General features: G+C 47.2%; 1 protein-coding gene across 4 annotated transcripts in view; it reads right to left on the bottom strand.

Annotated features, from left to right (window-relative positions):
• Positions 1 to 1,598: 1,598 nt before the first annotated feature.
• Tafa5 (TAFA chemokine like family member 5) overlaps positions 1,599 to 25,668 on the bottom strand; it is a 221,274-nt gene continuing 197,204 nt past the window's right edge. For 3 of the 4 annotated variants that reach the window (XM_039079768.2, XM_017595060.3, XM_039079767.2), the window contains one exon: positions 1,599 to 3,686. In XM_039079768.2, coding sequence (XP_038935696.1) covers positions 3,544 to 3,686 — 143 coding nt within the window. In that variant the 3' untranslated portion in view covers positions 1,599 to 3,543. The remainder of the gene's footprint in view (positions 3,687 to 25,668) is intronic. The other variant, NM_001191991.1, reaches the window with a different exon arrangement.

The raw sequence follows: 25,668 nt of genomic DNA, 5'->3' as shown, positions 1-25,668 counted from the left end.
TACCACTCCACTTTAAGCCCAGTCTACTTTTCCCTCCCTTTTCTCAGGTACTGCTTACCCCATGGCTGACCCTGCTGGGGGATAGCCTCCGTCAGCTCAGACAGGTAGGAGGGAAGAACCTATGGATGAACCTGTCAAGTGAAGTTCAGAAGCCTATCTCTTCCCATTGAGTGCAGTCCTAGGTCCCCAAGATGTTGGGTCTCTCCATGCTAGGGACAATTTTAAGAGGATCAAGTCCTGTATGCCTACCCACCTCTCGGGTTGAGGGGTAGCTTGGGACAGTGTCTCCACGTGGTTTTTCTTTGGATGTGAGGGTGTCTAGCAAGAGGCAGGGAAGACTCAGGCAATGCAGGGAAAGAGGGGCAAGGCTCTCTCTGGGTTACAGTGGTTGTCGCCTTGGGATGTTTTATCTCTGCTATCCCCTACCTTCAAGAGACACCTGTGTTCACGAGCTTCTTTTGTGAGATGTCACCTACATTGGGTGTTTTTTTGGTAAAGCGATTGCCTTTGTGTTCACTATACGATGGTCAGTAACCCCTCACCTGTCTTCTGGAACCCCAATCAGCTCATTGGTACACAAAGTAGGACTTTGGCGATATTACTTTCGTCTATTGCTAGTTCCCTACCTGGGGTGAGCAGATATCTCCCTAGAAATGATGCCATACAACATGTGACTAGAGGTTTAGGGAGAGGACCCTGGTCTTGGTCCCAATGTCCCATCCCGACCATGATGCTCTGACTGCCATACTCCAGGGCAGTATACCACAGTATACTTTTGTGAGGGAGCCTGAGGGTATGGACACTAGGCTAACACTTTTCGGCATGGCTACACAGACCTCACCTGAGAAGGGAGAGGGATGATTCTTGAGGCTGATGCAAGCTGCCTTGTGCCTCAGGCAAGGCACAATCCCTTAAAGACAGACTGGTCTTTTCTACCTGCCTCTGTGGCTTGGAAGCTAAATGGGGTCTCTTTGGAACAAAGTACAGACTATCAAATGTCACCTACTCAACAGCCACACCTACCCGTGGTTAGTACTAGTAAAAGAGGAACTAGCATATAATAGCATTGCATGGTGACTCTAGACCTCCTCTCCTAAGGCTGCTGTGATTTCTGTCCTTTGGGGGTGGCTGGACCCTTGAGCAGGACTCTCCTTCTGTGTTCTGACCATTATAGCCCACAAGAACTGGGGAGACAGGCAGATAAATATGACAATCCATCTTCCCTATTTGTCTCTGGCCGACAGGGGTGAAGCAAAGCCAAAGATTATGTCTTTAATAAGCAGAGAGCCCTGCTCTTGCCTCTGGGGGAGGGGCAGGGACCCATCCTGGGGGTGCTGAGCACACCTTAGCATTACTATGATACGGTATAGAAACCCTGGGAACACCCAGGGGTGGCTTCAGAGCCCACTGGTGCAAGCCCAAGAAATCCTTGGCGCTCAACTCCTAGATGACGCCATGAGGAGGAGCTGCAGATGGTGTCAGCCTCAGGTGTTGTGACCAGGAAGGACCCAGTGCACGGTGCCCACCTACTGTCCCCACCAGCCACACAAACTATTCCCATCTCCAAGGACACCACGGCCAGGCAACAAAAGCCATGATTATCAAAGGACTTTTTTTTCTTTATTTTCATAATTTAGCTGAATCAACACAAAATCGGATACTGTAAAACAAGGGGGTGGGGGGAAATATGCTGTAACATCTTAAGTCTCCCGGTCTCTACCCTCGAAGGTCTCTATGCTTTCAAAAGAAACAGCCAAGGGGAGGTGGAGGTCCAGGCGTTGAGGTTCAGTGGTGAAATGAAACCTACCTTGCTGACCCCTGCAACACAGGCCACTGGAGCCTGACACTGCGGGACAGTGGCCTTTCCTGACCACCTCCTCTGATGAGAATCCCCCACCCCCATGTCAGCTTCATCTCCCTGCCCAGGATGCTCATCCGTCTGCATGAGTGAAGGGAGGACACATGGATGCTGGAATGGGTCTCACAGAAATGAGCTTTCTTTCCTACCTTTTAGCCTATGGTTGCTTGAACGGCATCTCTATACTGGAGTTAAATACATTTCTTTAAAAAAATGTTTTTCTTTAGTAGTATATTACTAGCATGATAGTCATGTTAATTGGACGTGTAGGTAGTATACTTTTAGCAGAACTCAGGAATATGAATGGGGACTGTGTCTGTCCCTTATCTGATGGCCTCTGGCCCCACAGCATAGGACAATCAAGGACAGCGATTCTGCTCCCCAGCCCCGTCTCCCCTCCAACCCTGCTGTCTCAGCCTCCCAATGTGGAGAACAAGGACCTCTGAGAATGAAGGGGGGCCATTCATCTGGGAAGGGCAAGTTGGCCGTACATGGACTCAAGATCTATGGATGGCAAAGGGGGTTAAGAGAGAGAGAGGGACCAAAATCCGTGACCAAAATATTGTATACGCAATGTTTACCAACACACAGACTCACAGGGGGGTGTGAGCTATCAGACCAAACCAGAGCAAAGAGAGTCAGAGCTTCCTAGAATGGGTGGGTTCCTCTGCACTTCACCCACAGCTCTGCCCCTCCGTGTCTGCTCTGAGGTCCTCCATGGCCACTCCAGAGTCTCCAGGCTTCCAGGGGGCCTGGTCACAACTCTCAGGATGGTCAGACCTGCTGTCAAATGTTAAATAGGATTTTCTACAAATATACAACATATAAAAACTGTTAAATATATAACTTTAGGCTTTTGCAAAATACATTTAATGATCTCTTTCAAACAGGGTTACTTCAGTTTTCTTTAATTTGCTTTCTGGAGCTAAATGGTGCATCAGATGAGATAGCAGTCACGGGAGACCCAGCATGCTCTTGGCAAATGGTGGATTATCCAACTATCAAAAATGGAGCTGTGGAAGAGGCATGTCTAACTGGTTAAAACAGAAAGTGATTTTAGTACGATAGAGTTGGTCTAAGCACAGGGGCAAAGGGTCTGTGTCCGGGGCCCTTGCTGTCCGCTGGGGGCTGTTGCCGGCCACGCCCCTGCTGGGTCCTGCAGGTGCACCACGGTGGTGTCCTTCTGGGCAAAGCCATCCTCCTAGGGCACGCTGCAGTGTTCGTGGGGCGGGGGTCTTGGCCTTGGATGCCCTCTCCATGGTGCCTGGGCCACCAGCATGTCTGCCACTGTGCCCTCCCCCGCCCCACAATCAAACCTGGGGGAACTCTTGGCAGCAGGGATGTGTCCACGTTAAAATAGATTTGCTCTTTGGTCTATTGAGTATACTGAAAGTATAAGAAAATAAAAGCGATTCAGACAGTCTGGGACAGAGGAGGTGGTGGCTTCTGCACCTGACAGTCCCCGGACCTTGCGTTGTGGCTCAGCTGGCCGGGCCGCAGTCTCCTTGTTCTGGTCCTCCAACTCCAGGGAGCAAGCGGCTAGTGAGGATGAATGTAGCCGGGCTCTACACACCAGGTATTGCTGATTCCTGGCACCACCCTTGACATGTGTGTCTGAGTCCCGGCCTCCTGGGTTCAGCTGGACAGACTTAAGCTCAGAGCTCCGAGGAATTGGGATGTCTTTGTTAGGCCTCTGGGAAACAGTGGGTGGATGGGGGAGGTCGAGCGATGTCCACACAGGATGGAGGACTGTGGCTGAGGTGTAGAATCTCCGGGGAGCCACAGCCACTCCCAGGGGGCACCGCAGGGGCTGCGATTGTCAGGAGACCTGAGGAGCAAAGACAGAGAGCTGTCAGCCTCATACTGAAGCCATCCAGAATCACATCCCTTGCCACATACACTTCCTCTTGCCCATGATGGGCAAGGTAAACATTTTCTGAACCAAGATTGCAGACCTGGATGGCTGGGGATTAAGCCCCAGAAGCACCAGTCTGCCTGTGTCCCAGGGGAGGCTGCCCTCTGCTGGGAACCCAGAGGAACCTCTGTATACTCTCCAGCCTGTGTTGGCCAGAGCTGGCCTAGGTCCTTTCAGTTTCCTAAGGGTGCCTGGCACAAACTGGCATACTTAGCACGAGTCCCACACTGGCACAGGGGGCAGGCACTTCACCCCTGACCCTTTAGCAGCTCTGGCTGGAGAGAGGACATCTCTCTCCCACCCTTCAGCAATCAGACCCTAGAGAGTTAAGACATCTGCAGGGACAGAAGGGACAGAAGGGACAGGTGGAAGGTTGGTGCCGGTCACAGGAAAAGCTTGTCTCTCAGGAAGAGCACCCACACAATTCTGACCACCTTAGAAGATCACCTTGCTTCAGTAGAGACTTGAGCTGGGAGAGTGATGGGCTAACAATGGGAGTCAGCACACCTTGACCAAGATGGTTTGGTAGAAATGTACCTCCTGCTCTCTACACCTAAATGTACCCTACAGACATAGGAATCATCGGACCTCTGGTTCTTCCTCCTAGTAGGTCCATGCCGAATGAATAAATCTGCTTTCGTGTGTGTGTGTGTGTGTGTGTGTGTGTGTGTGTGTGTTGTTTTAAACATTGTTGGTCTCTGTTGTATTAGGATGGATGGATGGATGGATGCTAGGCCTTATGTGTTGGGTCTCAAGCTGCCAGGTCTCAAGCTGTGACTCTGACATCGCCAGTAACAATCCAGCCCGGCCACCCTGATGAGGTGTCCTGGCACTAAGACACCACAATTCCAGAGCACAGGATCCGTCCAACATGGACAACACCCCCTCCCACCCCCAGGATTTGTACTCATAGAGTGAGGTCCAGTTGCCGAGTGGCCTAAGTCATGGGCCATGGTAGGCGGCGCTTCAGGGAGACCACAGGACGACGGAGGCAGCTGCATTCCATTGGCCCGGCAAACTCACAGGGGCAGTCGGTCCTTTGTGTCTCCATATACTTACCAAACGCATGGGGAAAACTGCACCCGGAAATCTCAGAGTGTTCCTATCAGTATCGCTTGACAGTGTACGTAAGATCAGCTCACGTACGTACTCATCAGAGGCTAAGGCTGCCCCACCCTGCCTGCCTCCATAGCTTGGCAACCTTGGCGTGGGTTTTGGGGATGCTCAGCCCTCCCTCTCCCACCGCTGTTGTATTGAGCTGGGATGGGATCTGTGGTCTGTGTCTGCAGCACATTATGGAAGGTAATTGTTAGATATGATAGGATGGGGGGGGGGCGCCGTCTGCAAACATGGGAAAACCAACAGCTGCGACTGGACACATTTGTTATTTGGTGACATCTCCTTGGAAGAGAAACATATTGTTGAATTATCAAAAATTCACTCTTCCTAGATGTGTTCTGGGGGCTGCTCTCCCACCACCGTTCCGTAGCAACAGCCTCTGCTCTTTCTAGAAAGAAACAATGAGGAAGGTCTTAGCAGTACCCCATTTGTGGTGTAGGGACAGGATCCCCTCCCCCTACACATACATCCTAGCTGGTGTCTGTTCTCGTTCATCTTTAAACCCCTTCCATGCTCCCACAACCATGAAGATTCTTCACGGTGAGAGACCAAGCTGTCTATGCTTATCGCTGTGTGCTCTCCCTTCCTGTACCTAAAACCTTCTGCCTGTTAGGGCATGGTTGGCTGTGGCAACCCTTTCCAGAAACTGAAGCTCTTGGCTGTCTCCTCCTTGTCCCAGGTGCCAGAATCACAGAACAGGATTCACTAGGCCAGGCTGCTCAGGGGTGAGTGGGGTTGTCCAGGAGCATGGACTGGCTGGGACATAGTTCACAAGCTGCCTTGCACCGACCCCGAGGGCTATCCCTGCTGGCCACTCCACACGGAGCCTTTCTGTTTCTGCACTTGCCTGGGTCTGCATGATGGCTGCATATACTATGGGCACAGCATGATGGTTATACATGGATGACTCAAACAACAGCAGCTCCAAAGCTCAGTTTTGGGGCTGGAGTTTGATGGCAGCTGGACAGGGCTGGCTCCAACTGCAGACAATTGCCCAGGTCCTCTTTTTTTTTTTCTTTTCTTTTTTCCGGAGCTGGGGACCGAACCCAGGGCCTTGTGCTTGCTAGGCAAGCGCTCTACCACTGAGCTAAACCCCCAACCCCTGCCCAGGTCCTCTTGAGGCTGGTGGCTATAGTCTCAGTCTCACGCTGACAGTGCTCTGTCTCTGCCTCTCCTCCACAGCTCAAGTTAGGACAGTTGCCACTGGACATACTAGCCATGGAAGTACACTTTGCCTGGGGGCCTTCGTTCCATCACATATGCACAGACCTGTTGTCACAGGTTCTGAGTGGACATTCTCTTGGGATCCCCTGAGTCCTTTCTTCATTGGTTCCCTGGCCAGCCTGTGTTGTGTGGTCTCTTCTGAGCCAGCTGCTGATCATGGCTACAATCAGCTCAAGTCTCTTAAACTCCCACCCTCCTCTGTTGTGCCCTGAAGCCAGAAGTCTGTAATGTCACTTGCCGCTGGTCTTCTGTTGGGAGGCTCATAATGTAGGACAACTTGACCTGTGTCTTCCAGCTCCATCTACTGTCAGTGTTGTACCACTGCTTTGGCCTAAAACAAGAATGTCACATAACAGTGTGAGCAGCTGTGTCCCCTCATCCCCTGGCCCTGAGTTTAATGATATATCATTGAACCCAGGTCCAGGGTTTGAAAGAACGCCTTCCTGCTATTTGAACCAGCCTGCAGGGTTGAAGATATTCTAGAGATGTTTGCTGCTCTCACTTTGGCTGTCCCACTATTTAAACACTGGTCTCCAAAAATCCAGAATTCTGCCCCAATAATCTCATGCTGGGAAAAGAGAAAATTAAAGCCTGAGACAGATAGAGGGGACACTTCCCCACACCTGAGATTTGTAACTTGTCAGGCCACCTTATAGACAAGACAAGACAAGACAAGACAAGACAAGACAAGACAAGACAAGACAGAAGAGACAATGATGGGTCAAGGTTGAGTGGGACCGCACATTGTCCAACACTGCTTAGATATGTATAACACTGCCCCCTTAAACCTTAACCTCACTTCAGGACCCCGAGGCTGGATCTGAGGCAGTCTTCACATCAATGTAGTCACATTGAATAAATCAATCTTTTTTTCTCCCTCCTCTGCTTTTCACAATTAATTGGAATGTTTAAATTGGCCTATTGAGTTTAGGCAGCAGAGACTGGCTTGCTGGACACAGGCTGTGACCCTAAGTCCAGTTACCATTGCAGATTAAGTCAGGAGCAATGTTTCATGGTGATCACAAGTTCTGTGGTGGACATGGTGATGGAACTACTTTGGGTCTACTGTGGTCTCCTTTCTGCATCCCCAACGTGACAACTGCTTCTTTGTTCCCTTCTACTTGGGTGACAGCCACACGGGTCCTGGTTCTACAGGTTCCCATTCAGAGGTCTGGTCTACATACAAAAAAATCCCATCCTACCCAACTGCACACCACTGTGATCAAAATCTTTAGTTTCTTTCTTCCACATGCAAATATCTAGCTGTTTGTCCAGTGATCTCTGTTGGAAAAAGGTTGTCTTTTTTCTAATGTAAACTCTTGGTACTTTTTGTTTAAAATCAGGTTCTGCTGCTGGGTGGGTTTATTCCCCGGCCCTCTGTTCTATCTCAGTCTACATTCTGCTCTGCCTCTATGGTTCTGTAGTATACTTGAGGTCAGGTCTTGGGATATCCCTTGGATGGTTCTTTCTTTCTGTTTAGGATGGCTTGAGCTGTCATGGTCTGTGCCTCTGTATGAATTGTAGAATTCTTTTTCTCTATTTCTTGGGACAATCGCCATTGGAATTTTAATGGGGGCCACACTATATCTGTGGATTTATTATGGTCATGTGGTCACATACATGATAAATTAAAAAGACAAACAAACATGGATCATTTACTTATCCATGATGGAGCTTGGGAAGCCTCTCCCCCTTCTAGTGTCTTAAATGTTCTTCTTTAGTGTCATGATGTTATTATTGCAGCATGAATCCACTTCCTTGATGAGTTTTATTACAACGAATTTTTCAAGCTATTGTAAAAGTGAGTATTTTCCTGATTTTTCCCTCAGCATATTTGTTATTGGTATATAGAACGACCACTGAACTTTGCGTGTTGGTTTTATTTGGCTGAAAAGTGTTATCAGGACCAAAAGTTTCCTAGTGGAGTCACCAGAACCTTCCACACAGAGGGTCATGCTCTCTGCAAACAGGAGGGATTTTGCCTCCTGTTTCCTGTTTTATACTGGCCACTCATTCACTTCTCTTGCTCTTGGTGCTGGTTAGATTTTTGTCAATGTGATATGAGCTGGAATCACCTGGGAAGACGGAACATGAATTAAGAAAATGCCTCCATCCTTCTGGGCTGTGGGGGACATTTGCTTGATTAATGATTGATGTAGGAATGTTCAGTCCATTTTGGGTGGTCAGTCCTGGACAGGTGGTCCTGGGTTGTGTAAGAAAGCAGGCTAAACAAACCACAGGGAGCAAGACACTAAACAGTGTTTCACCATGATCTCTGCTTTAGTTCCTGCCTCAAAGTTCCTGCCCTGAATTCCATCAGTGATGGACTTAGATCAGGACTTGAACTATAAGCAAGCCCTTTCCTCTCCAAGTTAATTTTAGTCAGTGTTCAGACACAGCCATAGAAGGTAACTGTTGGGGATTGGTTCTAGTGTTTTGTCTAATTTCAGCTCCCAAAAAGCTGCACTTCCAAACTTGAGGGTCCCTGTCCCTAGCTGGCTTCCACTGATAATAAAGAATTGCCATAGAGTCAATGACTGCGCAGAAAAATGGAGGTGGGACTTTTAGATTGTGTGGGCAGGGGTCTGGGGGAGAGAGGAGAAACAGAAAATTGCCATGACTGGGAGGGAGAAGGATCAGATATAAGAGCTGCACGAAAGAAAGCAACCAGCCAGGTAAGAATTCGGGAAAATGGCCCTAGGGGCTATTCCCTCGATTGGGTCTGGAGTGGCAGAGATGAAATGTTGATTTAACAAGTTGACACAGGAAAGTTGGAGGGGGAAATGTATGCTAGCCACAGAGAGGATTAGAAATGCCCAGCCATTGAGCTAGTCAAGGCATATAAAAATTAGTTGACATGTGTGTCTTTCATTCATGAATCCAGAGAGTTCTTGGGCTCTCACCATGAGCCAAAGTGGTTTAACTAATTCATTGTTGGCAACTATTACACTGTTGTAGCCAAGATGCCCACACTAAATTAAACAGAGTTCCTTGTCCCACTTAATGTGACATTGGCTACACACCTGCCATCTACTGTCTTCATTGTGCTAAGGCATGCTCCTTCTATTGACTTTCTTCATGGCTTTTATCATAAAACTGTCAAAGCCCCTTTCTGTGTCTACTGAGATAACAATGCACTTCTGTCCTTGAATCTATTTGTATATTGAGTTACACTTGTTGATTTGTTGGAGATTGAACCATACCTGCACCCATGGGACGTAATTAGTTTGGTCATGGTGTTATGTTTCTTGAATTCAATTTGCAAGGACTGTATTAAGATTTCTGTGTGGTGCTGGTGCACATCTTTAATCCCAGCACTCAGGGGGCAGAGGCAGGTGGATCTCTGAGTTTGATGCCAGCCTGGTCTACAGAGTAAACTCCAAGACAGCCAAGGCTACCCAGAAAAACCCTGTGTCTGTTCTTCAACAGGATCTGGGTTCAATACCCAGCACCTACATGGCCGCTCACAACTCCAGCTCCAGAGAATCCAAACCCCTCACACATACATCCACACAGGGAAAAACATCAATTCCCATAAGTAAAAATTAAAAAAAATTTTAAAAAGGAAGAATGTTTGTATTTATGTTCATCAGGGATACTGGTCCATAATTTTTTTAAATGGTATCTTCACTTGGTTTTGTTATCAGTCAATGATGGCTTCAGAGAATGAGTTTGGCTGTATCCCTTCCATTTTGTGGAACCGTTTGGTAAGTGTTGGTATTTTTTCTTCATGGTTTGTAGAATTTGGCAGAGTCCATCCGGTCCTGGATATTGATACATATGGAGATCTATTGTTGCTTTGATATCATTGTTTGTGGTAGAACCGTATAAGTTTTTTATACCTTCTTGACTTAACTTTGTTAGGTCGCCTTTGAAGATATTTCTCCATTTCTTCTAGACTTTACCGGCTTATTGGAATATAATTTCAAAGTGTCCCATCACGGTCCTCTGAGTTCCATTGGTCTCTAACCTTTTCAACTTGGAATTAGTGTGGAAGGGCATTTGCCAATCTCGTTTACCTTTTCAGAGAAACGACTTTTTGTTGGGTTGATTTTGGGTTGTCTACTTAGTCTCTACTCCATGAACGGTTGGAACAGGAAACTAGATCCATATCTCTCACCTTGGACAAAAGCAATAAGGAATGGATTGAAGACCTCAGATGACCCGAAATGTCAAAACACTTGGTGGAGGGAAACACAGAAAACACTTGACGATGTGGACATAGTGTCCTGAAAAGGACTGGAATTCTGTAGTGAGTTGCTAAGAGTTGGCAAGCTGGATTAAAAACCTGCACAGCCATGGAAAAGATCAATGGGGTGAAGAGGCAGACTGTCCAAGGGAAAGGAAAGTTTACCAACCATGTGTCAGACAGATTAACATCTAGAACACAGGAAAAACTAAATATATATACATATATACATACATACATATATATATATACATACACACACACACACACACACACACACACACACACACACACACACACACCCAAACCACCAAAAAATGGGCTAACAAGTGTTATGTTAACTTGACACGAGCTAAAGTCATCAGAGAGGAGGGAACCTCATTTAAGAAAATGCTTCCCTAAAATCTAGCTATAGGCAAGTGTGTAGGGCATTTTCTTAATTAGAGATCGATGGGGGAGGGCCCAGCCCAGTAAGCACATCCCTCTACAGCCTCTGCATCAACCCTTGCCTCCAGGTTCCTGCCTGTGTGAGTTCCTCTTCTGACTTCCTTTGGTGATGAACCCTGAATGGCAGTGTAAGCTAAACAAACCCTCCCTCACCTCAGCAACTTGCTTGGTTATGGTCAGCACAGAAACAGTAACCATAAGCAAGACATGCAGTTCTCAAAGGAAGAGACAAAAGTGGCCAATTTAGCTACCAGAGAAATGGAAATAAAGCTGGTCTGGTATGAGACCCCGTTTCACCCCAGTTCAAACTGATGTTTTTTTTTAATTATAATTTTATTTTTCTTGGATATTTTATGTATTTACATTTCAAATGTTATCCCCCTTTCCTCCCCTCTCCCATACCCTCCCCCTCCCCCTGCTTCTATGAGGATGTTTCCATTCCTACCCATCCACTCCAACCTCAATACCCTGGCAATATCCTAAATTAGGGAAACAAGCCTTCACAGGACCAAGGGCTTTTCCTCCTCTTGATGCTGGACAATGTCATCCTCTGCTACATGTGGGGATGGAGCCATGTGCACTCATTTGTTGGTGGTTTAGTCCCTGGTAGCTCTGGTGGGGTTTGTTTGGTTGATATTGTTGTTCTTCCTATGGTATTGCAAACCTCTTCAGCTTCTTCAGTCTTTCTCTAACTCCTTCATTGGGGTTCCCTTTTCAGTCCAATGGTTAGCTGCAAACATCCTCATCTGTATCAGTAAGGCTCTGGCAGAGCCTCTCAGGAGACACCCATATCTGACTCCTGTCAGCAAGCACTTCTTGGCATCAGCAATAGTGACTGGGGTTGGTGGCAGCATACGGGATGGATCCCCAGGTGAGGCAGTCTCTGGATGACCATTTCTTCAAATAGCTCTTAGGAAGACAAAGAATCACATGTGCTGGTGACGATGTTGGAGAGGAAACCTTCAACATGGCTGGTTGGGGTGAAAACTAGTGCAGCCACTGTGGAAATCAGGGTTCCTTTAAAACACCAAGAACAAAACTGTCATATGACCGGATGTACTACTCTTGGGTACATCCAAGTAAACACACCTCAGAGGTGCTCTCCTCCTGTCTACAGTTAAGGCAGCACTGGTCATAACTATCAGGAAATGGAGCCATAACTATCAGGAAATGGAAAACACACACACACACACACACACACACACACACACACACACACACACACACCTCACACACAACTTTTTTCATCCATGAAGAAAATTAAATTTGTGATCTTTGCAGGAAAATGGATGCAACTGGAAATCATTCTGCTAACTGAAACAAGACTCAGGGGACACAGATTGTGGCTGAAGAGACAGCCCAGTGGTTAAGAGCACACACTACACATGAAGAGTTTGTCTCCCAGAACCTACACCAGGGAGCTAACAGCCACAAGAACCTCTAGTTCCAGGAGATGCAATGCCTATGACTTCCTTGGGCATCTGCACCCACATGAATATATCCACACACATATGCAATTAAAAGAAAAACAATGTTTTCTTTTCTAGAAGAAAAACCACATGTTTTCTTTCATATGTGGAACCTAGCCCCCCATCCCCTACCACACACACACCTCTGCTCTGAAAACATCTAGGAGACCATGAAGATCATGAGGGGAGAGAAAGAGATCTTCAGGAGGGACGTGGTGTGAGGAGAGAAAGGTTAATGGGACATGTTATTAGAAAACAGAGGGGGGACTGTTTGGGAGAAAGAAGGGTATAAAGAGGGGGCCTAGGAGATGAGCAAGGAAAAGGGGAAAGGAATGTGTAAGAATGAATAATGGTTCTAGGCATGAAAATGCTCTGATGAAACTTGTGACTTAATGTGCTAATGACTTAAAAAAGATAAATTCTTTGGTGTGACAATTTAAAAATAAAACAAACAAACAAATGAAAGTAGGATATAAAATACAAAGATGAGTGGGTGTGGTGGAGCACACCTTTAATCCCAACACTCAGGAGGCAGAAGCAGGCGGATCTCTGTGAGTTCAAGATGAGCCTGTTCTACAGCATGAGTCCCAGGACAATCGAGGCTACAGAGAAATCCTGTACCGAACAACCAAAAACCAACCAACCAAAAGAAAATACAGAGATGAACCTATGCATGTTTTCAAAACACAAATAGAGTCGAAACACACTGTAGGGAACTCTCGAAGGACAAGTTAAAAAATATACAAACACAGACTGCCGAGATGGCTGAGTAGTTAAGAGCACCGGCTGCTCTTCCAGGGGACCCTGGTTTGGTTTCCAGCACCCACATGGCAGCTCACAACCATCTGAAACTCAGGTTCCAGGGGACCGACGCCCTCTTCTGGCTTTCATGGACACTGCACACACACAGTAGACAAAACTCATGTGCAGACCGACACTCATGTACATTAAGTCTTACAAATAAGAAATATACCAACCCAAGCAGCAGAGGGAAAGACCCAGATGACATAAGATCAAACCCTCCTGGTTACTGGGGAGTCAGGGAGGGGAGAAGAGATCTGCATTAGCAGTATATAAGTGTTCTGTACTCATTCAGTGCTTCCTATGCTGATGGTGGGCTTTGCAGAGCCACAGAATAAAATGCTGTCCTCTGGCTACTGGGTCTCCAGTGTTTTGTTTTATTTTGTTTTGCTTTTAAACGAAGTGAGGGTCCACATCTCATGTCACGTCTTTGCCCAAAATGTTTATGATCACTGAGTAAGCTGATCCTTTGTGGTTGTCTGCCACTGAACCACTGAGTCTTTTTTTTTTTTTCTTACAGGATTTGTGTCTCCCCGAACAGTTACTGTAGGCCAATGGTCCAATATCTTTTGCTTTTGTTTATATCACATTAGATAAAAAGAAGGCCTTCCTTTCTCTTCCTTCATTTGTTTCTTGAGACAGGGTCTTGAGATACATCGTCCAGGCCGTATCGTCCATCCCAACTTCTGTAGGCTGAGTTCTAGAATTTCTCCTGTGGGCCACTGAGTCCTCTGAGATGTCTTCCCTAATTCTTCTTGTGTCCTTTCTTCTGGTGAGTACTTACTCTGGAGACAGCTTACAGCAGTGGCTTCTTCACCACTTGGTTCTGGATCTTCTATAATATCCAATCCACAGAAACAGGCACTGCGGGTCCCTTCCCCCTTTCTAGGCCTCGAGGAGCCTCAGGTACAAGTGGATGCCAAAGATCTCTGGAGAGATCTTGGGGGCTGGCTTGTAAACTCTTCAGGGAGGTGACTGTCATTCTGACAAGGGTCCTCACATACATGTTGGATATAAAGGCACCTGAATGCTCCTTCCCAGTGACCAGTGGATGAGGCCCATTGAGCTTGGTGTTCACGGTGTCCCCAGCTTGGATACCACTACTGCAGCTGCCCACAAATTACAGAGGCAGTATGACAAAGATTCAAGGTCCACTTTTGCCTTTGACCTAGTGTTATAGAATGGCCACTGTAGGGCAGGACTCCCAAGGCCAGGACCTTTGGAATGAGACTCTACTTAGCTACCTCCAAACCAGTCTGAATAGAAGGCAGGGTGACTGGCATGGTCCAGGGAGAGCACCCTAGTCTGCAATGCACCTGATGATGGGGGCACAAAAAGAAGGACTCGCAAGGCATTCTGGGCTCATGTAGTGGGGCTATGATGAGCTTTCAGTGTCAAGCTTTGATGTAGGAGGCCAGACAGAGGGTCTAAGAGCCAAAGATTTATGGCTGGCTGAGACCCTGCTCCCATAGTTCCAAGTGTCTGTGACTCATATGTCACTGACTGTCACAGTTGTCATCTCTGTAATATGCCTTCTGTGTTCCACGTGTGTGCCCATTATATTTGACTTGTAACTTGGCATGCCCGGATCTGGTTACAAATCTCACCCTCTAGGGCCCTAGACCTTTAGCTACACCATAACTCACTTTCCCACTCACCCTAACCTCATATCCTTCTTCCCAGTTGTCTAACTGGACACAGGCCCTTCCCAGTGCTGGATGTCCCCAGATACATGACGAGTATCTACAATCCCCACCTACTGGGCCAGCACAATCTAAGGTCTGCCTTTTCAGCTAGATATGAGACCAAATGTCTTACATACACAGGGACAGAGAAACCTGCTGCAGAGGCTAAACTGTGTGTTAACAAGCAGGTGACAGCCCAGCTTGTTGGTATGGACTGAGAGCCACAAGAGGCTGGCCTGTAGTCAACCCTGGACTGACAGTCTTCAGGCAGCAACATATTCCAAAACTCTCATGAACATCAGACACTGTATGAGGATTATGATGTCCCCAGAAGCTGTACTCAAGGCCAAAGTGAGGACAGACCACAGAAAGAAGGTAGGTATATAGCAAAGCTTAGCATATACTGAGTTATGGTTCCAGACAGTAACCTGTGGCACCTGATGACCAAACCATAGGTGGTGACTGCCCACTGGTCCACCTGGCCCTTCCAGGTATAGCACAGGGTTTCACTGCTATAGCCCTAAGATACAGCAAGGTCCAGAGGGGCCTAGGATAATGACAGAGTACACAGGGACCCAGAAGTGTCTGCAATTTGACACAGTGTGACAGGGACACACTGTGGCACATGGCTTTTTCTGTGGCCAGGAAGAGTCCTGGCACTGTCCTGCCCATGGTTGCAGCATAGAGGTACCTGATCTAACATGAAGTAAATGGTGGGGTCACCTCCACAGCCAAGTCCTGGAAGAGTGTCACGTGGGGGACACATTTCAACCTCCACACTATTCTTATTCAAATCCTTAGAAACCACCATGTCATGGTGTTCTAAGGACAGCCAGCCAGATCTCAGGGATATACAGGAAGCCTTCTCCATTTACTTGAGCACAACATGCTGGGTTTGGGCCATGACAAATATCCACTTCCTACCCTGTTAACAGGGCACATGAGACCTTCCAGGGTCTGCAGGTTTGTTGGGATCCTGCTGAATATCTCATAAGGTTCAAGTTGACCTATTCATATCCTATGAGTATCTGGAATGACTTGGGCCTGTCCATCTCCTGTTCATAGTCATCAATTTGGTCCTACCCTACCTGACCTCACCTTCTGTTTCATCTTCAAGAAGGGTACCACAGAGGCCTTTTTACCCAGATATCCAGCCCCTTGCCAGTGGCTGAAGCAGTCCTGCCAAGGTCTTCAAGCTGAACTCAGGGGTCCTGGTAAGCGTGTCTGAGCTGCTCATCCTACCTTGATGTCATAGGTACCTGTTCACTCTGTACAATGCCCTCTTTCTTGAACGTCTGACTTGACACTAAATTAGTGGTGGTGCTGAGTATTTCCCTGACCCATTGGGAACATTCTAGACAGAGAGGTCATGTCCATGCCCATATCCTAAGGTCCACCACATGTCGACCACAGTTCATAGGATGCTATTGCTGTTGCCCTGTTGGGGCTGTCAGTGTCCAGACAGGAACTGAACTCGACTTAGAAGTAAAACAACCTGTGCCAGCTGAGACAAGCCCTGTAGAATCTAATTTCTGTCGTGATAAATATCTGGACAAGGGGTTGGGGATTTAGCTCAGTGGTAGAGCGCTTGCCTAGGAAGCGCAAGGCCCTGGGTTCGGTCCCCAGCTCCGAAAAAAAGAACCAAAAAAAAAAAAATATCTGGACAAAACACAGTGTCGGGGCAAAGGCATTCTTTCAGCTTACAATTTCAGGTCACAGTTCATCGTGGTGGATAAGTCAAGGCATGAGTGACATCAAATTGAAGAGCAAAGAGAGATGAGTATCCGATGCCCAATTACTTGTACTTAGCTCAATTTCCCCTCTTACAGAGTTCAGAACTCTGTGCCTAGAGAGTAGTACTGCCCACAGTAGACAGGACCTTTCCACATCAACTACCTTTTAAAATACAATCTCCTAGAGACACAGCCATAAGCAAATTCAATGTAGATGACCTATCACTGAGACTCCTCAGATGATTCTAGGTTGTGTCAAGTTGACAAGACCAATAAGCACAAGCCCAGACAACAGGCCTTCTTAATGAAGAGCACTATGGGACTCCTGGGACTGGCACTGCTGTCCCACACTATGTCACCAGGTTCAGGCCACTTTCCTGGCATCAGTTACAGGAGTCCCAGGTTCAAGATTCATGAGATTTCCCTCTGTAACCAGCCTAGGCAGAGTGGTGGCCGCACGTTCCCACCTGAGGAGAACATTCTGGTTTAGTCATAGCCACCTCAAGGGTGGAGGCTGCTGTTGTCTTCCCAGTGTGGGGCTTTTTATACCTGAACACTGGCCACAATGGCTCTAAGAATAATCCTAGTGAATCTTGAGGTTGTTGGCTTGGAACAGTCAACGCATGCAGAATGGAACATGCGTCTCCATTCTGAGGGAGGGAAAACAGTGTGGTGAGTGTGGACATGGTTCACATCCAAGGACATGGCTTGAGCACGTCTAGGCCTCAGAGCTAGTGAGGATGCTGCCGCCAATCATTCTCTAAGGTAGACAACAAGGTTTGCCTTCCATCTGGCCACATAAGAGCACCATGCAAAAACAAGCTTTCTGCTCTGCCATGGGTGTGACTCCTGCTGTCCTCATTAAGCGTTTCAGGTGACACTGGGGTGAGGGTGTGTTGGTCTTACAGAGGAGCTCATTGGTGTGAGGAAGACCCCGAAGGAAGTCCCTGTAAAATCAGGAAGGCACAAGGAGTGGCGGCGTTCAGCAGCAGCCTGTTCCTAGCAATCTCTCTCTCTTTTTTTTTTTTCTGGACTGTTCCATCTCTTGAAGGAAAGCAGAACTCACAGGGAGCCAGGGTTTGGCACATGTCAAGCCTCAGATCCACAGAGAACTGACAGAGTTTGTGGTTCAATTTCAAATCATAAAACATGACTGGGTATGGTGGCACATACTTTTAATCCCAGCGATCATAAAACACCAGAAACATGTACCAAGGTGGGTTTATTCCAGACACTCAGTGAATGCTCTGGAGAATGGGGCATCAGGATGCTCAGGACACTGACCAGCTCAGGCCTTTTGTTTATGTCTGGGTGTTAGAGCACATCTGGCCATGGGTGGCAGCAATAGCAACAGGGGGCCTTCTCCTTTGGTTTTGAGTTCTAGCCTTAGCCCAACTCACAGCTTATTTGAATCCAAGGGAGTGCTTCTCAACCTGTGGACCTTGAACCCTTGGTGGTAGGGTCACATGTTAGGTATCATGCATATCAGATATTTAGCAAAATTACAGATATGAAATAGCAATGAAGATAATTTTATGGTTGGAGGTCATTACAAAATGAGGGACTGTACTAAAGAGTTGCAGCATTAAGAAGGTTGAGAGCCCCGGGTCTAAGGCATCAAGTTCCAATACCATGGTGACCATCAGGCTTCAGAGATGAGAACCTGTACATCTTTTTATGACCTTCCTAGTCTATTCTGGGTTCCTCTTATTTTGTTCTTGATGATCTGAGCTACCTTGCTACACAGGAGGGGCTAAGGCTAGTCTCTTTCCCAGGGTAGAGTATACCTTTCAGGCCCAGTGTTGTGCTGCAGATTGCTTTTTAGCCTCCTTAAACCTCAGTTTCCCCAGGTCCAAACACATTTACATCATGAGTTACTAGAGAAGATATCTGAGAACCAGCAGAAGGTGGTAGCCCATGCTGAAAAAGACATTAGGTGATATTCTGAAATGTCTCTGTCCCTCCTGATATTCTGGGGTGTCTCTGGCTACTTTTGCAGTCCTGGGGCAGTTAGTGGGGAGTCCAGCCTTCAAACCTTCATGGCCAAGCGGATCCATTCTAGGCTTGCTAGCATGTTATTAACATATGGGGGAGGGGCAATTGCCAGTTGGAACAAGAACATTGTCTCCAGAAGAGAAGACTGCTTACCCCCAGAAGGTACCATGTCCTGATGGGATACCAAGCAGAGAGTCCTACATCCACCACTGTGACTTAGATCCTGAGAACATGCACTGGGTCACAAGGGATGCTCTAATGGATGAGGACAAGAAAGATCAGCCTGCAACCTGCCCTGAGAAAGGCGGAAATGAGAAGCCACCAGAAGCAAGCAGCTGTCAGGTAGCACATCTCCAGACCATTTCCTGCCGTGCTAGTGCTCAGAGGTACTCCTGGGGTCACAGTCTGACCGTGGTGGTCCCAGGGCAACAGAATCACTTATTAGTCATGAGGTCACTTTGACATCTTGTAGACTCCAGCTCAGCACTCACAATGACTGGGGTGGGCAGAAGGGGTTCTTGACAACAGGGACTGCTTTGCACCAAAATAGGATAGGCATTTGCTGAAAATGGAAACAGGGTTTATTCAAAGGCTCTGGGTCATTTCTACAGTCAACACACAGGGTCGAGCCCAGAAATATTGAGTGCCATATGCACTTTGATAGGATGCCAATAACTGGATGAGGGGGCATGATGGTTCACTATAGACAGCAAAGATGTTTCTAGAATAATGAAGCTGCACAGTGACATAGCTAGGTATGGAGTCACTTGTACTTAGATTCAAGGCATCCAGGATACCATCTCTGGCTGGTGGTGGTCCCAGGAACACCATGGAGCTACCTCCTATCCTTCCAGGCTGGTTGAGAATGCGGCAGACACTCACCGTTTGTGGGAAAGTCAGATCGGATCTGGACTTTCAGACAGGTGCAACATACTTAGCTTGATTTGTAGAGGGGGAGTTGCTTAGGGATTCTAAATAGGAATTCTCCAACATACAGTAGCGGAAGCAACTGCAGGCTTCAGGAAAGGCACTAGTTTCCACTCCCAGGACTGCTACCCTATCTCCAATGGTGGAGCTCCATGTAGCTGGTCTTGCTTTGAGGCCAGCAGGGATCCACAGTAAGCAGCACCACCCTGCCACCTGAGGGCCAGCACCTACCTGCAGGACATGAGGCTTCTCTTTTAGGAAGTGCCAGTGACTGAAGGTTATCTCAAAATCGCTCTCTCAACAGCCAAAGACAAGTGCTCTGGAGGTTGACCAAGACCCAGTGCCACCACACTATGCAGGCAGAGTGCAGTATAGGCCTGCAGCCTCTAACGGCCTGACAGCAAACAACAGCCCTGATAAAATTAGCAAGTAACATCTCCCTGAGCTTATAAAAATGGGGTGTGATCACTGAAGCAGTACAGAGCCCACCGGGACCCAGAGCTATGCTCAGGAATCGTAGGAGGCCTGGAGGAAGGCCTTGGGCTGGCCCGGAAAATCTGCCCACAGCTATTCATCCTTCCATCAAATATTTATTGATCTTCCATAAACAAACTCCTTTATAAGGAACCAGAGAGGAGTGGAGGCCCACTCTCTTCTCAGAGAGAGGGCTCTGAATGTGCAGCTAGTCTTGGAGACAAGCTGAGGTTATGTGGATGCCAGGATGCCACCTGGGTCCTCATGCCTCTGTGACTTTGTGCAGAGATTGCAGGAGATTACTCTTGGTATCCCCTGAGGGATGACCTGTCTACCCTGGTCTTGTCGGTTCTAACAGATGTAATCAAGGCTAGATATAGTCCCACTGGCTTATGGAGGACCCTAATCTAATGACTGGTGGTGTTACAAGGGCAGGATTTGAGGTTTGAACACAGATATAGACAGGGCACTTAGAAACAGCTAACACAAAGCCAGAGGCAGAGACTGAAATGGTGCAATCTTGAGCAAAGGAATGTTCTGGCCACTGGAGAATTGACAAGATGGGGAGGGTCTTCCTCCCTAGAGGCTACTAAGGGAGCTGGTTCTGTGTACATCTTCATTTCAGGAGTTTTGCATTTAGACCTGTTACAAGATAAGTTTAGGCTGGTAGAAGCCATCTATCCATCTGTGACAAAGGGATCTCCCACACTGTCACCATATGAATCCCACAAAGCCAGGCAGGACTCAAGTGCTACATGTCCTTACATCTGAGATGAGTTGAGGTGTTACTGCTAGATTAGATTACCATCGACCACCTCAGGGCCTCTAACGCATTATCTTGACTATGGGTCAAGGGCTATGCTTGCCTGAGAGTGGAAACAGGTACATCTATGAGCTTCTATACTGAAGCCCAGGGGGCAGGATGCTCAGAGTAGTGATTCTCAACCTTTATGTGTAACAACAACAACAACAACAACAACAACAACAACAACAACAGCAGCAGCAGCAGCAGCAACAACAACAACAACAACAACAACAGCAGCAGCAGCAGCAGCAGCAACAACAACACCACCACCCAGGGAGAGATGGATTTAGCACAGAATTCCACCAGACTTTCAAAGAGCTAATACCAATACTCCTCAAACTATTCGACAAAACAGAAACAAGGAAACATTGCTACATTCATTTTATGAAGCCATAGTCACCTGCTACACAAACTACACGAAGACTCAACAAAGAAGAAGAACTACAGACCAATTTCCCTCACGAACATTTATGCAAGAACACTCAATAAAATTCTCACAAACTGAATCCAAGATCACATTAAAAAGATCATCCACCATGATCACGTAGACTTCATCCCAGGGATGCAGGGATGGCTGAATATGAAGAAATCTGTCAATATAACCCACCCCATGAGCAAAGTGAAAGCAAAACAACACACACACACACACACACACACACACACACACACACACACACACACACACACACAGAGCTGAAAAAGCCTTTGACAAAAATCTAACACCTCTTCATGATAAAAGTCTTGGAGAGATCAGGGAGGCAAGAGACACACTTAAACATAATAAGTGCACAATATAGAGCAAGCCTATAGACAACATCATAAAATTAAATGGAGAGAAACTTAAAGCAATTCCACTAAAATTAGGAATAAGACAAGGCTATTTACTCTCTCCATGTCTATTCAATATAGTATTTGATGTTCTAGCTAGAGCAATGAGACAACTAAAGGAGATCAAGGGGATCAAATTGGAAAGGAAGAAGTCAAAGTGTCATTGTTTGCATGTGATATGATAGTATACATAAGTGACTCCAAAAGTTTTAGCAGGAAACATTTATGGCTGATAAACACCTTTAGCAAAGTGGCTGGACACAAGTTTAACTAAAATACAAAACAAAAAACCAAAACCAAACCAAAAAATGACAATAACCAAAGCCAAACAAATCAGACAGACAAACAAGCAAAACAAACGAGAAACAGTAGCAGATTCTATGGAAAAATATTGGCATAGTGTGCGTGTATGTGTGTGTTTGCATGTGTGTGCACATATGGGAGTGGCATATACATACATGTTATTGCAGGTGATACATACATGTATGGTTCATGTGTGCATGCAGTCCATGTGCCTGTTTGCACATATGTAACTGAGATAGAACACAAAAATGCATTTGAGTGAGTTATGTGTATGAATTTGTATGTGTTGGGGTAGGGCATGCATCTGAGTACATGCAGCTACGGTGTATACCAGCTAGAGAAGTCATCTGTCAGTGGGACACCCTGACCACAGAGGCATGCCAAGAAGAGTTGTTATTCTGTGGATTTGTTACGCAGCAATAGAGAACTAATCCACCTAGCTCCTGAGGAGCTAGCTTCTTACATTTTAAATTGGAATAGTGATGTTAGGTGTGAGCGTATCGAGCTGTCACACCCCTAGCTTTACCCTCCTTTCCCACTTAATTGACTGTCAGCAGTGAGTATGGTCCCTGGTGAGGTCTGTGGGGTAGCATCATTCCTCACAGGATCCACAGCACAGGATCTTGAAGGGAGAGGGAGGAGCTGAGGCACTCTGGATACCTTCAGGGGTTTGGACCCTCTTGGGAGCTGAGACAGGGGCTTAAGGACAGGTATCTGCTTCACCTTTGCTATCTTGGATCCCATCAAGCAAGTCTCTGCCACACTAAGGTGTATCATAAGAGGGCTTTTGAGTTCAGGCTGGTGAGATGATGTGGGGCGAATCTCCATGAGTGGGAGACACAACATCTGTATGTTCACTGTAGCTGCTTAACTGAGATCATGTTATGTATCTCCTGATATTTAATCATGAATCCTATTAAACCAATGGATTAGGTTATAGTCATAGGATTGGGCAATCACCACCACAGTCTGATTTAGCTTAATTTTGTCTCCTCAGTGAGACAGCATACCATCAGTCATCACCCATTTTCTTATCTTTGTGATCTGCTCAGACTGGACATGTTATAGAGGCATTCAGTAGTATGTCTTAGTTAGGGTTTCATTGCTGTGAAGAGATACCATGACCAAGGCAACTCTTATAAAGGAAATCCTTAAATGGGCTCAGAGGTTCAGCCCACTATCATCATGGCGGGAAGCATGGCCGCACGCAGGCAGACATGGTGCTGGTGGAGCCAAGAGTTCTGCATCCGGATGAAGGCTGCAGGAGATTCTCTTCCTCAGTGGGTGGAGCTTGGGCATAGGACCTCAGAGCCCACCCTCACAGTGATGACCTTCTAACAAGGCCACACCTACTCCAACAAGGTCACGCCCACTCCAACAAGGCCACACCTCCTAATAGTGCCACTTCCCATGGCCCAAGCATATTCAAACAATCACGCGGTACTCACCATGCGAGGTGCACCACATGGTAGCAAGCACCAGCACCCAGTCCTCTTCACAGTTGAAGGAAGTACTGCACTTACCCACCAGCCACTGATGGGCACCTGACTTCTCCATCTGCTGGCTCTATCAACAATGCCATGATGAATAGGTATGCACATGTGTGGACAGGTATTCCTCTTTTTGTGGGTAGAAAGACATAAGGAGGGGACCTTTGGGTCCTACGCTAAGTCTAGGCTCATCTTTCTGAGCAATGGCTACACTAGGTTCCAAGTGCCTTAAGCACTTGTGATTATCCAGATGGATGCTGTCCCTATGCCTTCCAAAAGACGGATGGGCTTATATATACTGGCATCTTCCAGAAGGTCATAGAGGTAGCTGGAAGGAAATAAAAGCAACTGTAATGTCTCTGATGACCGATACCTCATCTGTCTTTTTATCAGCTATTGTCTGAGAATGATTGCCACATTTCTTGAGCATTCCTGTTTTGGTACTGTGGGAATTAGGTATTCATATACATTACCCCTTTCCCTCTGGGGAACTGTCTTTGCACCACACAGTAAACCTGCTTTGTCAACTGCTCCAACCCATCTCCAGATTACCATGGCTCTACCTGTGCCTTTTCAGCTGTATGATGGGCCACTGATCAAAATGTTTTCAGTAGAATATATACTTGGCACACTGATTACTTTTTGAGGGGAAAGGGAGGTGTGAGTTAAACCAAGGGCACTGTGCGTTGTAGGCATATGATCTGTCATGGAATTGTACCTTCAGCCTATAGGTTTCTCCCCTTAGGCTACAGGTCTGTGGTACTTGCAATGCTTGGCAGCTCCATGCCACAGAGCCAGGCTGCAAGAGAGGTCGGGTGCATCCACGCATCTGCCACTTTCGGTATTTCCTGTGCTCATAGAGAACACCGCCCAGCTCATGGTCTCAGGGAGCATTTTGCAGGCTGGGTTTGAACTTGCAGCCTCCTCCCTCCCCCTGGACTTCGTTCGGTGCTCATCCGTGCTTCATCTTCACCACCATTCTGCAGTCCCTAGGGAATTTTATCTGGGACACAGCACGTGGTAAAGAATCCAATCTGACTTCCCTCCGCCCTTACCCAGGAAGGACTAAGCCAATCCTCACAGCAATGGCTGATGCTCTGATGTGTCCCAAATGCAATTCTTAGGAACCCTTAGCTCCACTTCAGGGACACATGGTCTGTTCCATGGGCCAGGAGACAGCAGTGACAAACACTAACCATCACCAGGCTTGCATCCAGAGCCTGGGACTTTGCCCACACGATTTCCACCCCATCTCATGTGGACCAGTGGCAGGAGTCAGAGCTCAGGCCTGGTTGGAGTCTCAAGCCCAGAACCAGGTACCCACATATGACCTTTGACTCCACATCAACTTCGGAGTCACATGTTTGCTGTCACAGGGTACGGACATGCACACTCCTCCGACTGAACTACGGTGATAAAATGTCAAAATCCTTTGTAAAGTCTCAAGGGATTTCCTCGGAAACATAATGGAAATGACAGCATCAGAGGTGTGAGGGAGCACGAGTGATCCCTCCCATGGCTTTATCTGCAACTGGGGTAGCTGGGTCTGGTCTATGGATTGCTGCTTGTCAAACATGACACAGTGTGAATGGGCACAAAACCCTCCAAACTGAATAAATACACTGGTAGCAGGTCTAATCGGTTACTTCTGAGGCCTTGAACTGAGTTTCTGAGTTCACTTCTCACCTCAGATATTCAGGGCCCTCGGTTTGGTTTTCAAGAATGTCCAATGAGGGATCAGAGGTGGTGGCCTAAGCTCCTGAGTGGCCTCCCTCCAGGCCTGTACCTGCCTGCAGGACAATCAATGCCTCTGACTTTACAAGGACACAGCACAAGAAAAGGAACACCAGACCGACTGTGCTAGGCTAAGGTTTGAGGATGCTGGTGCCGTTCAGTTGATTTTCACTATTTACCAGTGTTAATTACTGTGTGCCTGCTGCCTTTCAGGTGCACTGGCTGCACGAGGAACTCCACATTTTTTTCCTTTTGTGGTCTCTCATATTATCTGACTGTGAAATATTAAAAATATAACTCCATTCCTTCTATTAAACCCTACTTTGTGGCCACTGGCTTTGTCTAACTTTTCAAGGACTGTGGAGTCCAAGATACAGGGTTTTCTGTAGGTATAGATGCCATGCATCCCCTTCGACAGTGTGACTGGGAAAGGCATGCTGCAGGCAGGAACCCAGATGGGCCTGCAGCACCTCAGACAGCGGAGGACTCAGGCCCCAAGGCTACTCAGCTGGGTGAGTCCTATGCCCTGGCATACCATGAGTCACCAGCCTCAGACTTTGCGGAAACGAGCACTGTTGCTTTTCCATTCTCGAGGACACACCTGCAGTCGGGACTTCCAAGGCTCCCAAATTAACCCGGCAGTTTTGCAGCATGTGTCTCAGTATTGAGGCA

The sequence above is a fragment of the Rattus norvegicus genome, chromosome 7 (genome assembly GCF_036323735.1).
Source record: "Rattus norvegicus strain BN/NHsdMcwi chromosome 7, GRCr8, whole genome shotgun sequence".
Lineage (NCBI taxonomy): Eukaryota > Metazoa > Chordata > Mammalia > Rodentia > Muridae > Rattus > Rattus norvegicus.
Note: the sequence above shows the minus strand (reverse complement) of the source record. Positions and strands in the feature narration are given on the sequence as shown.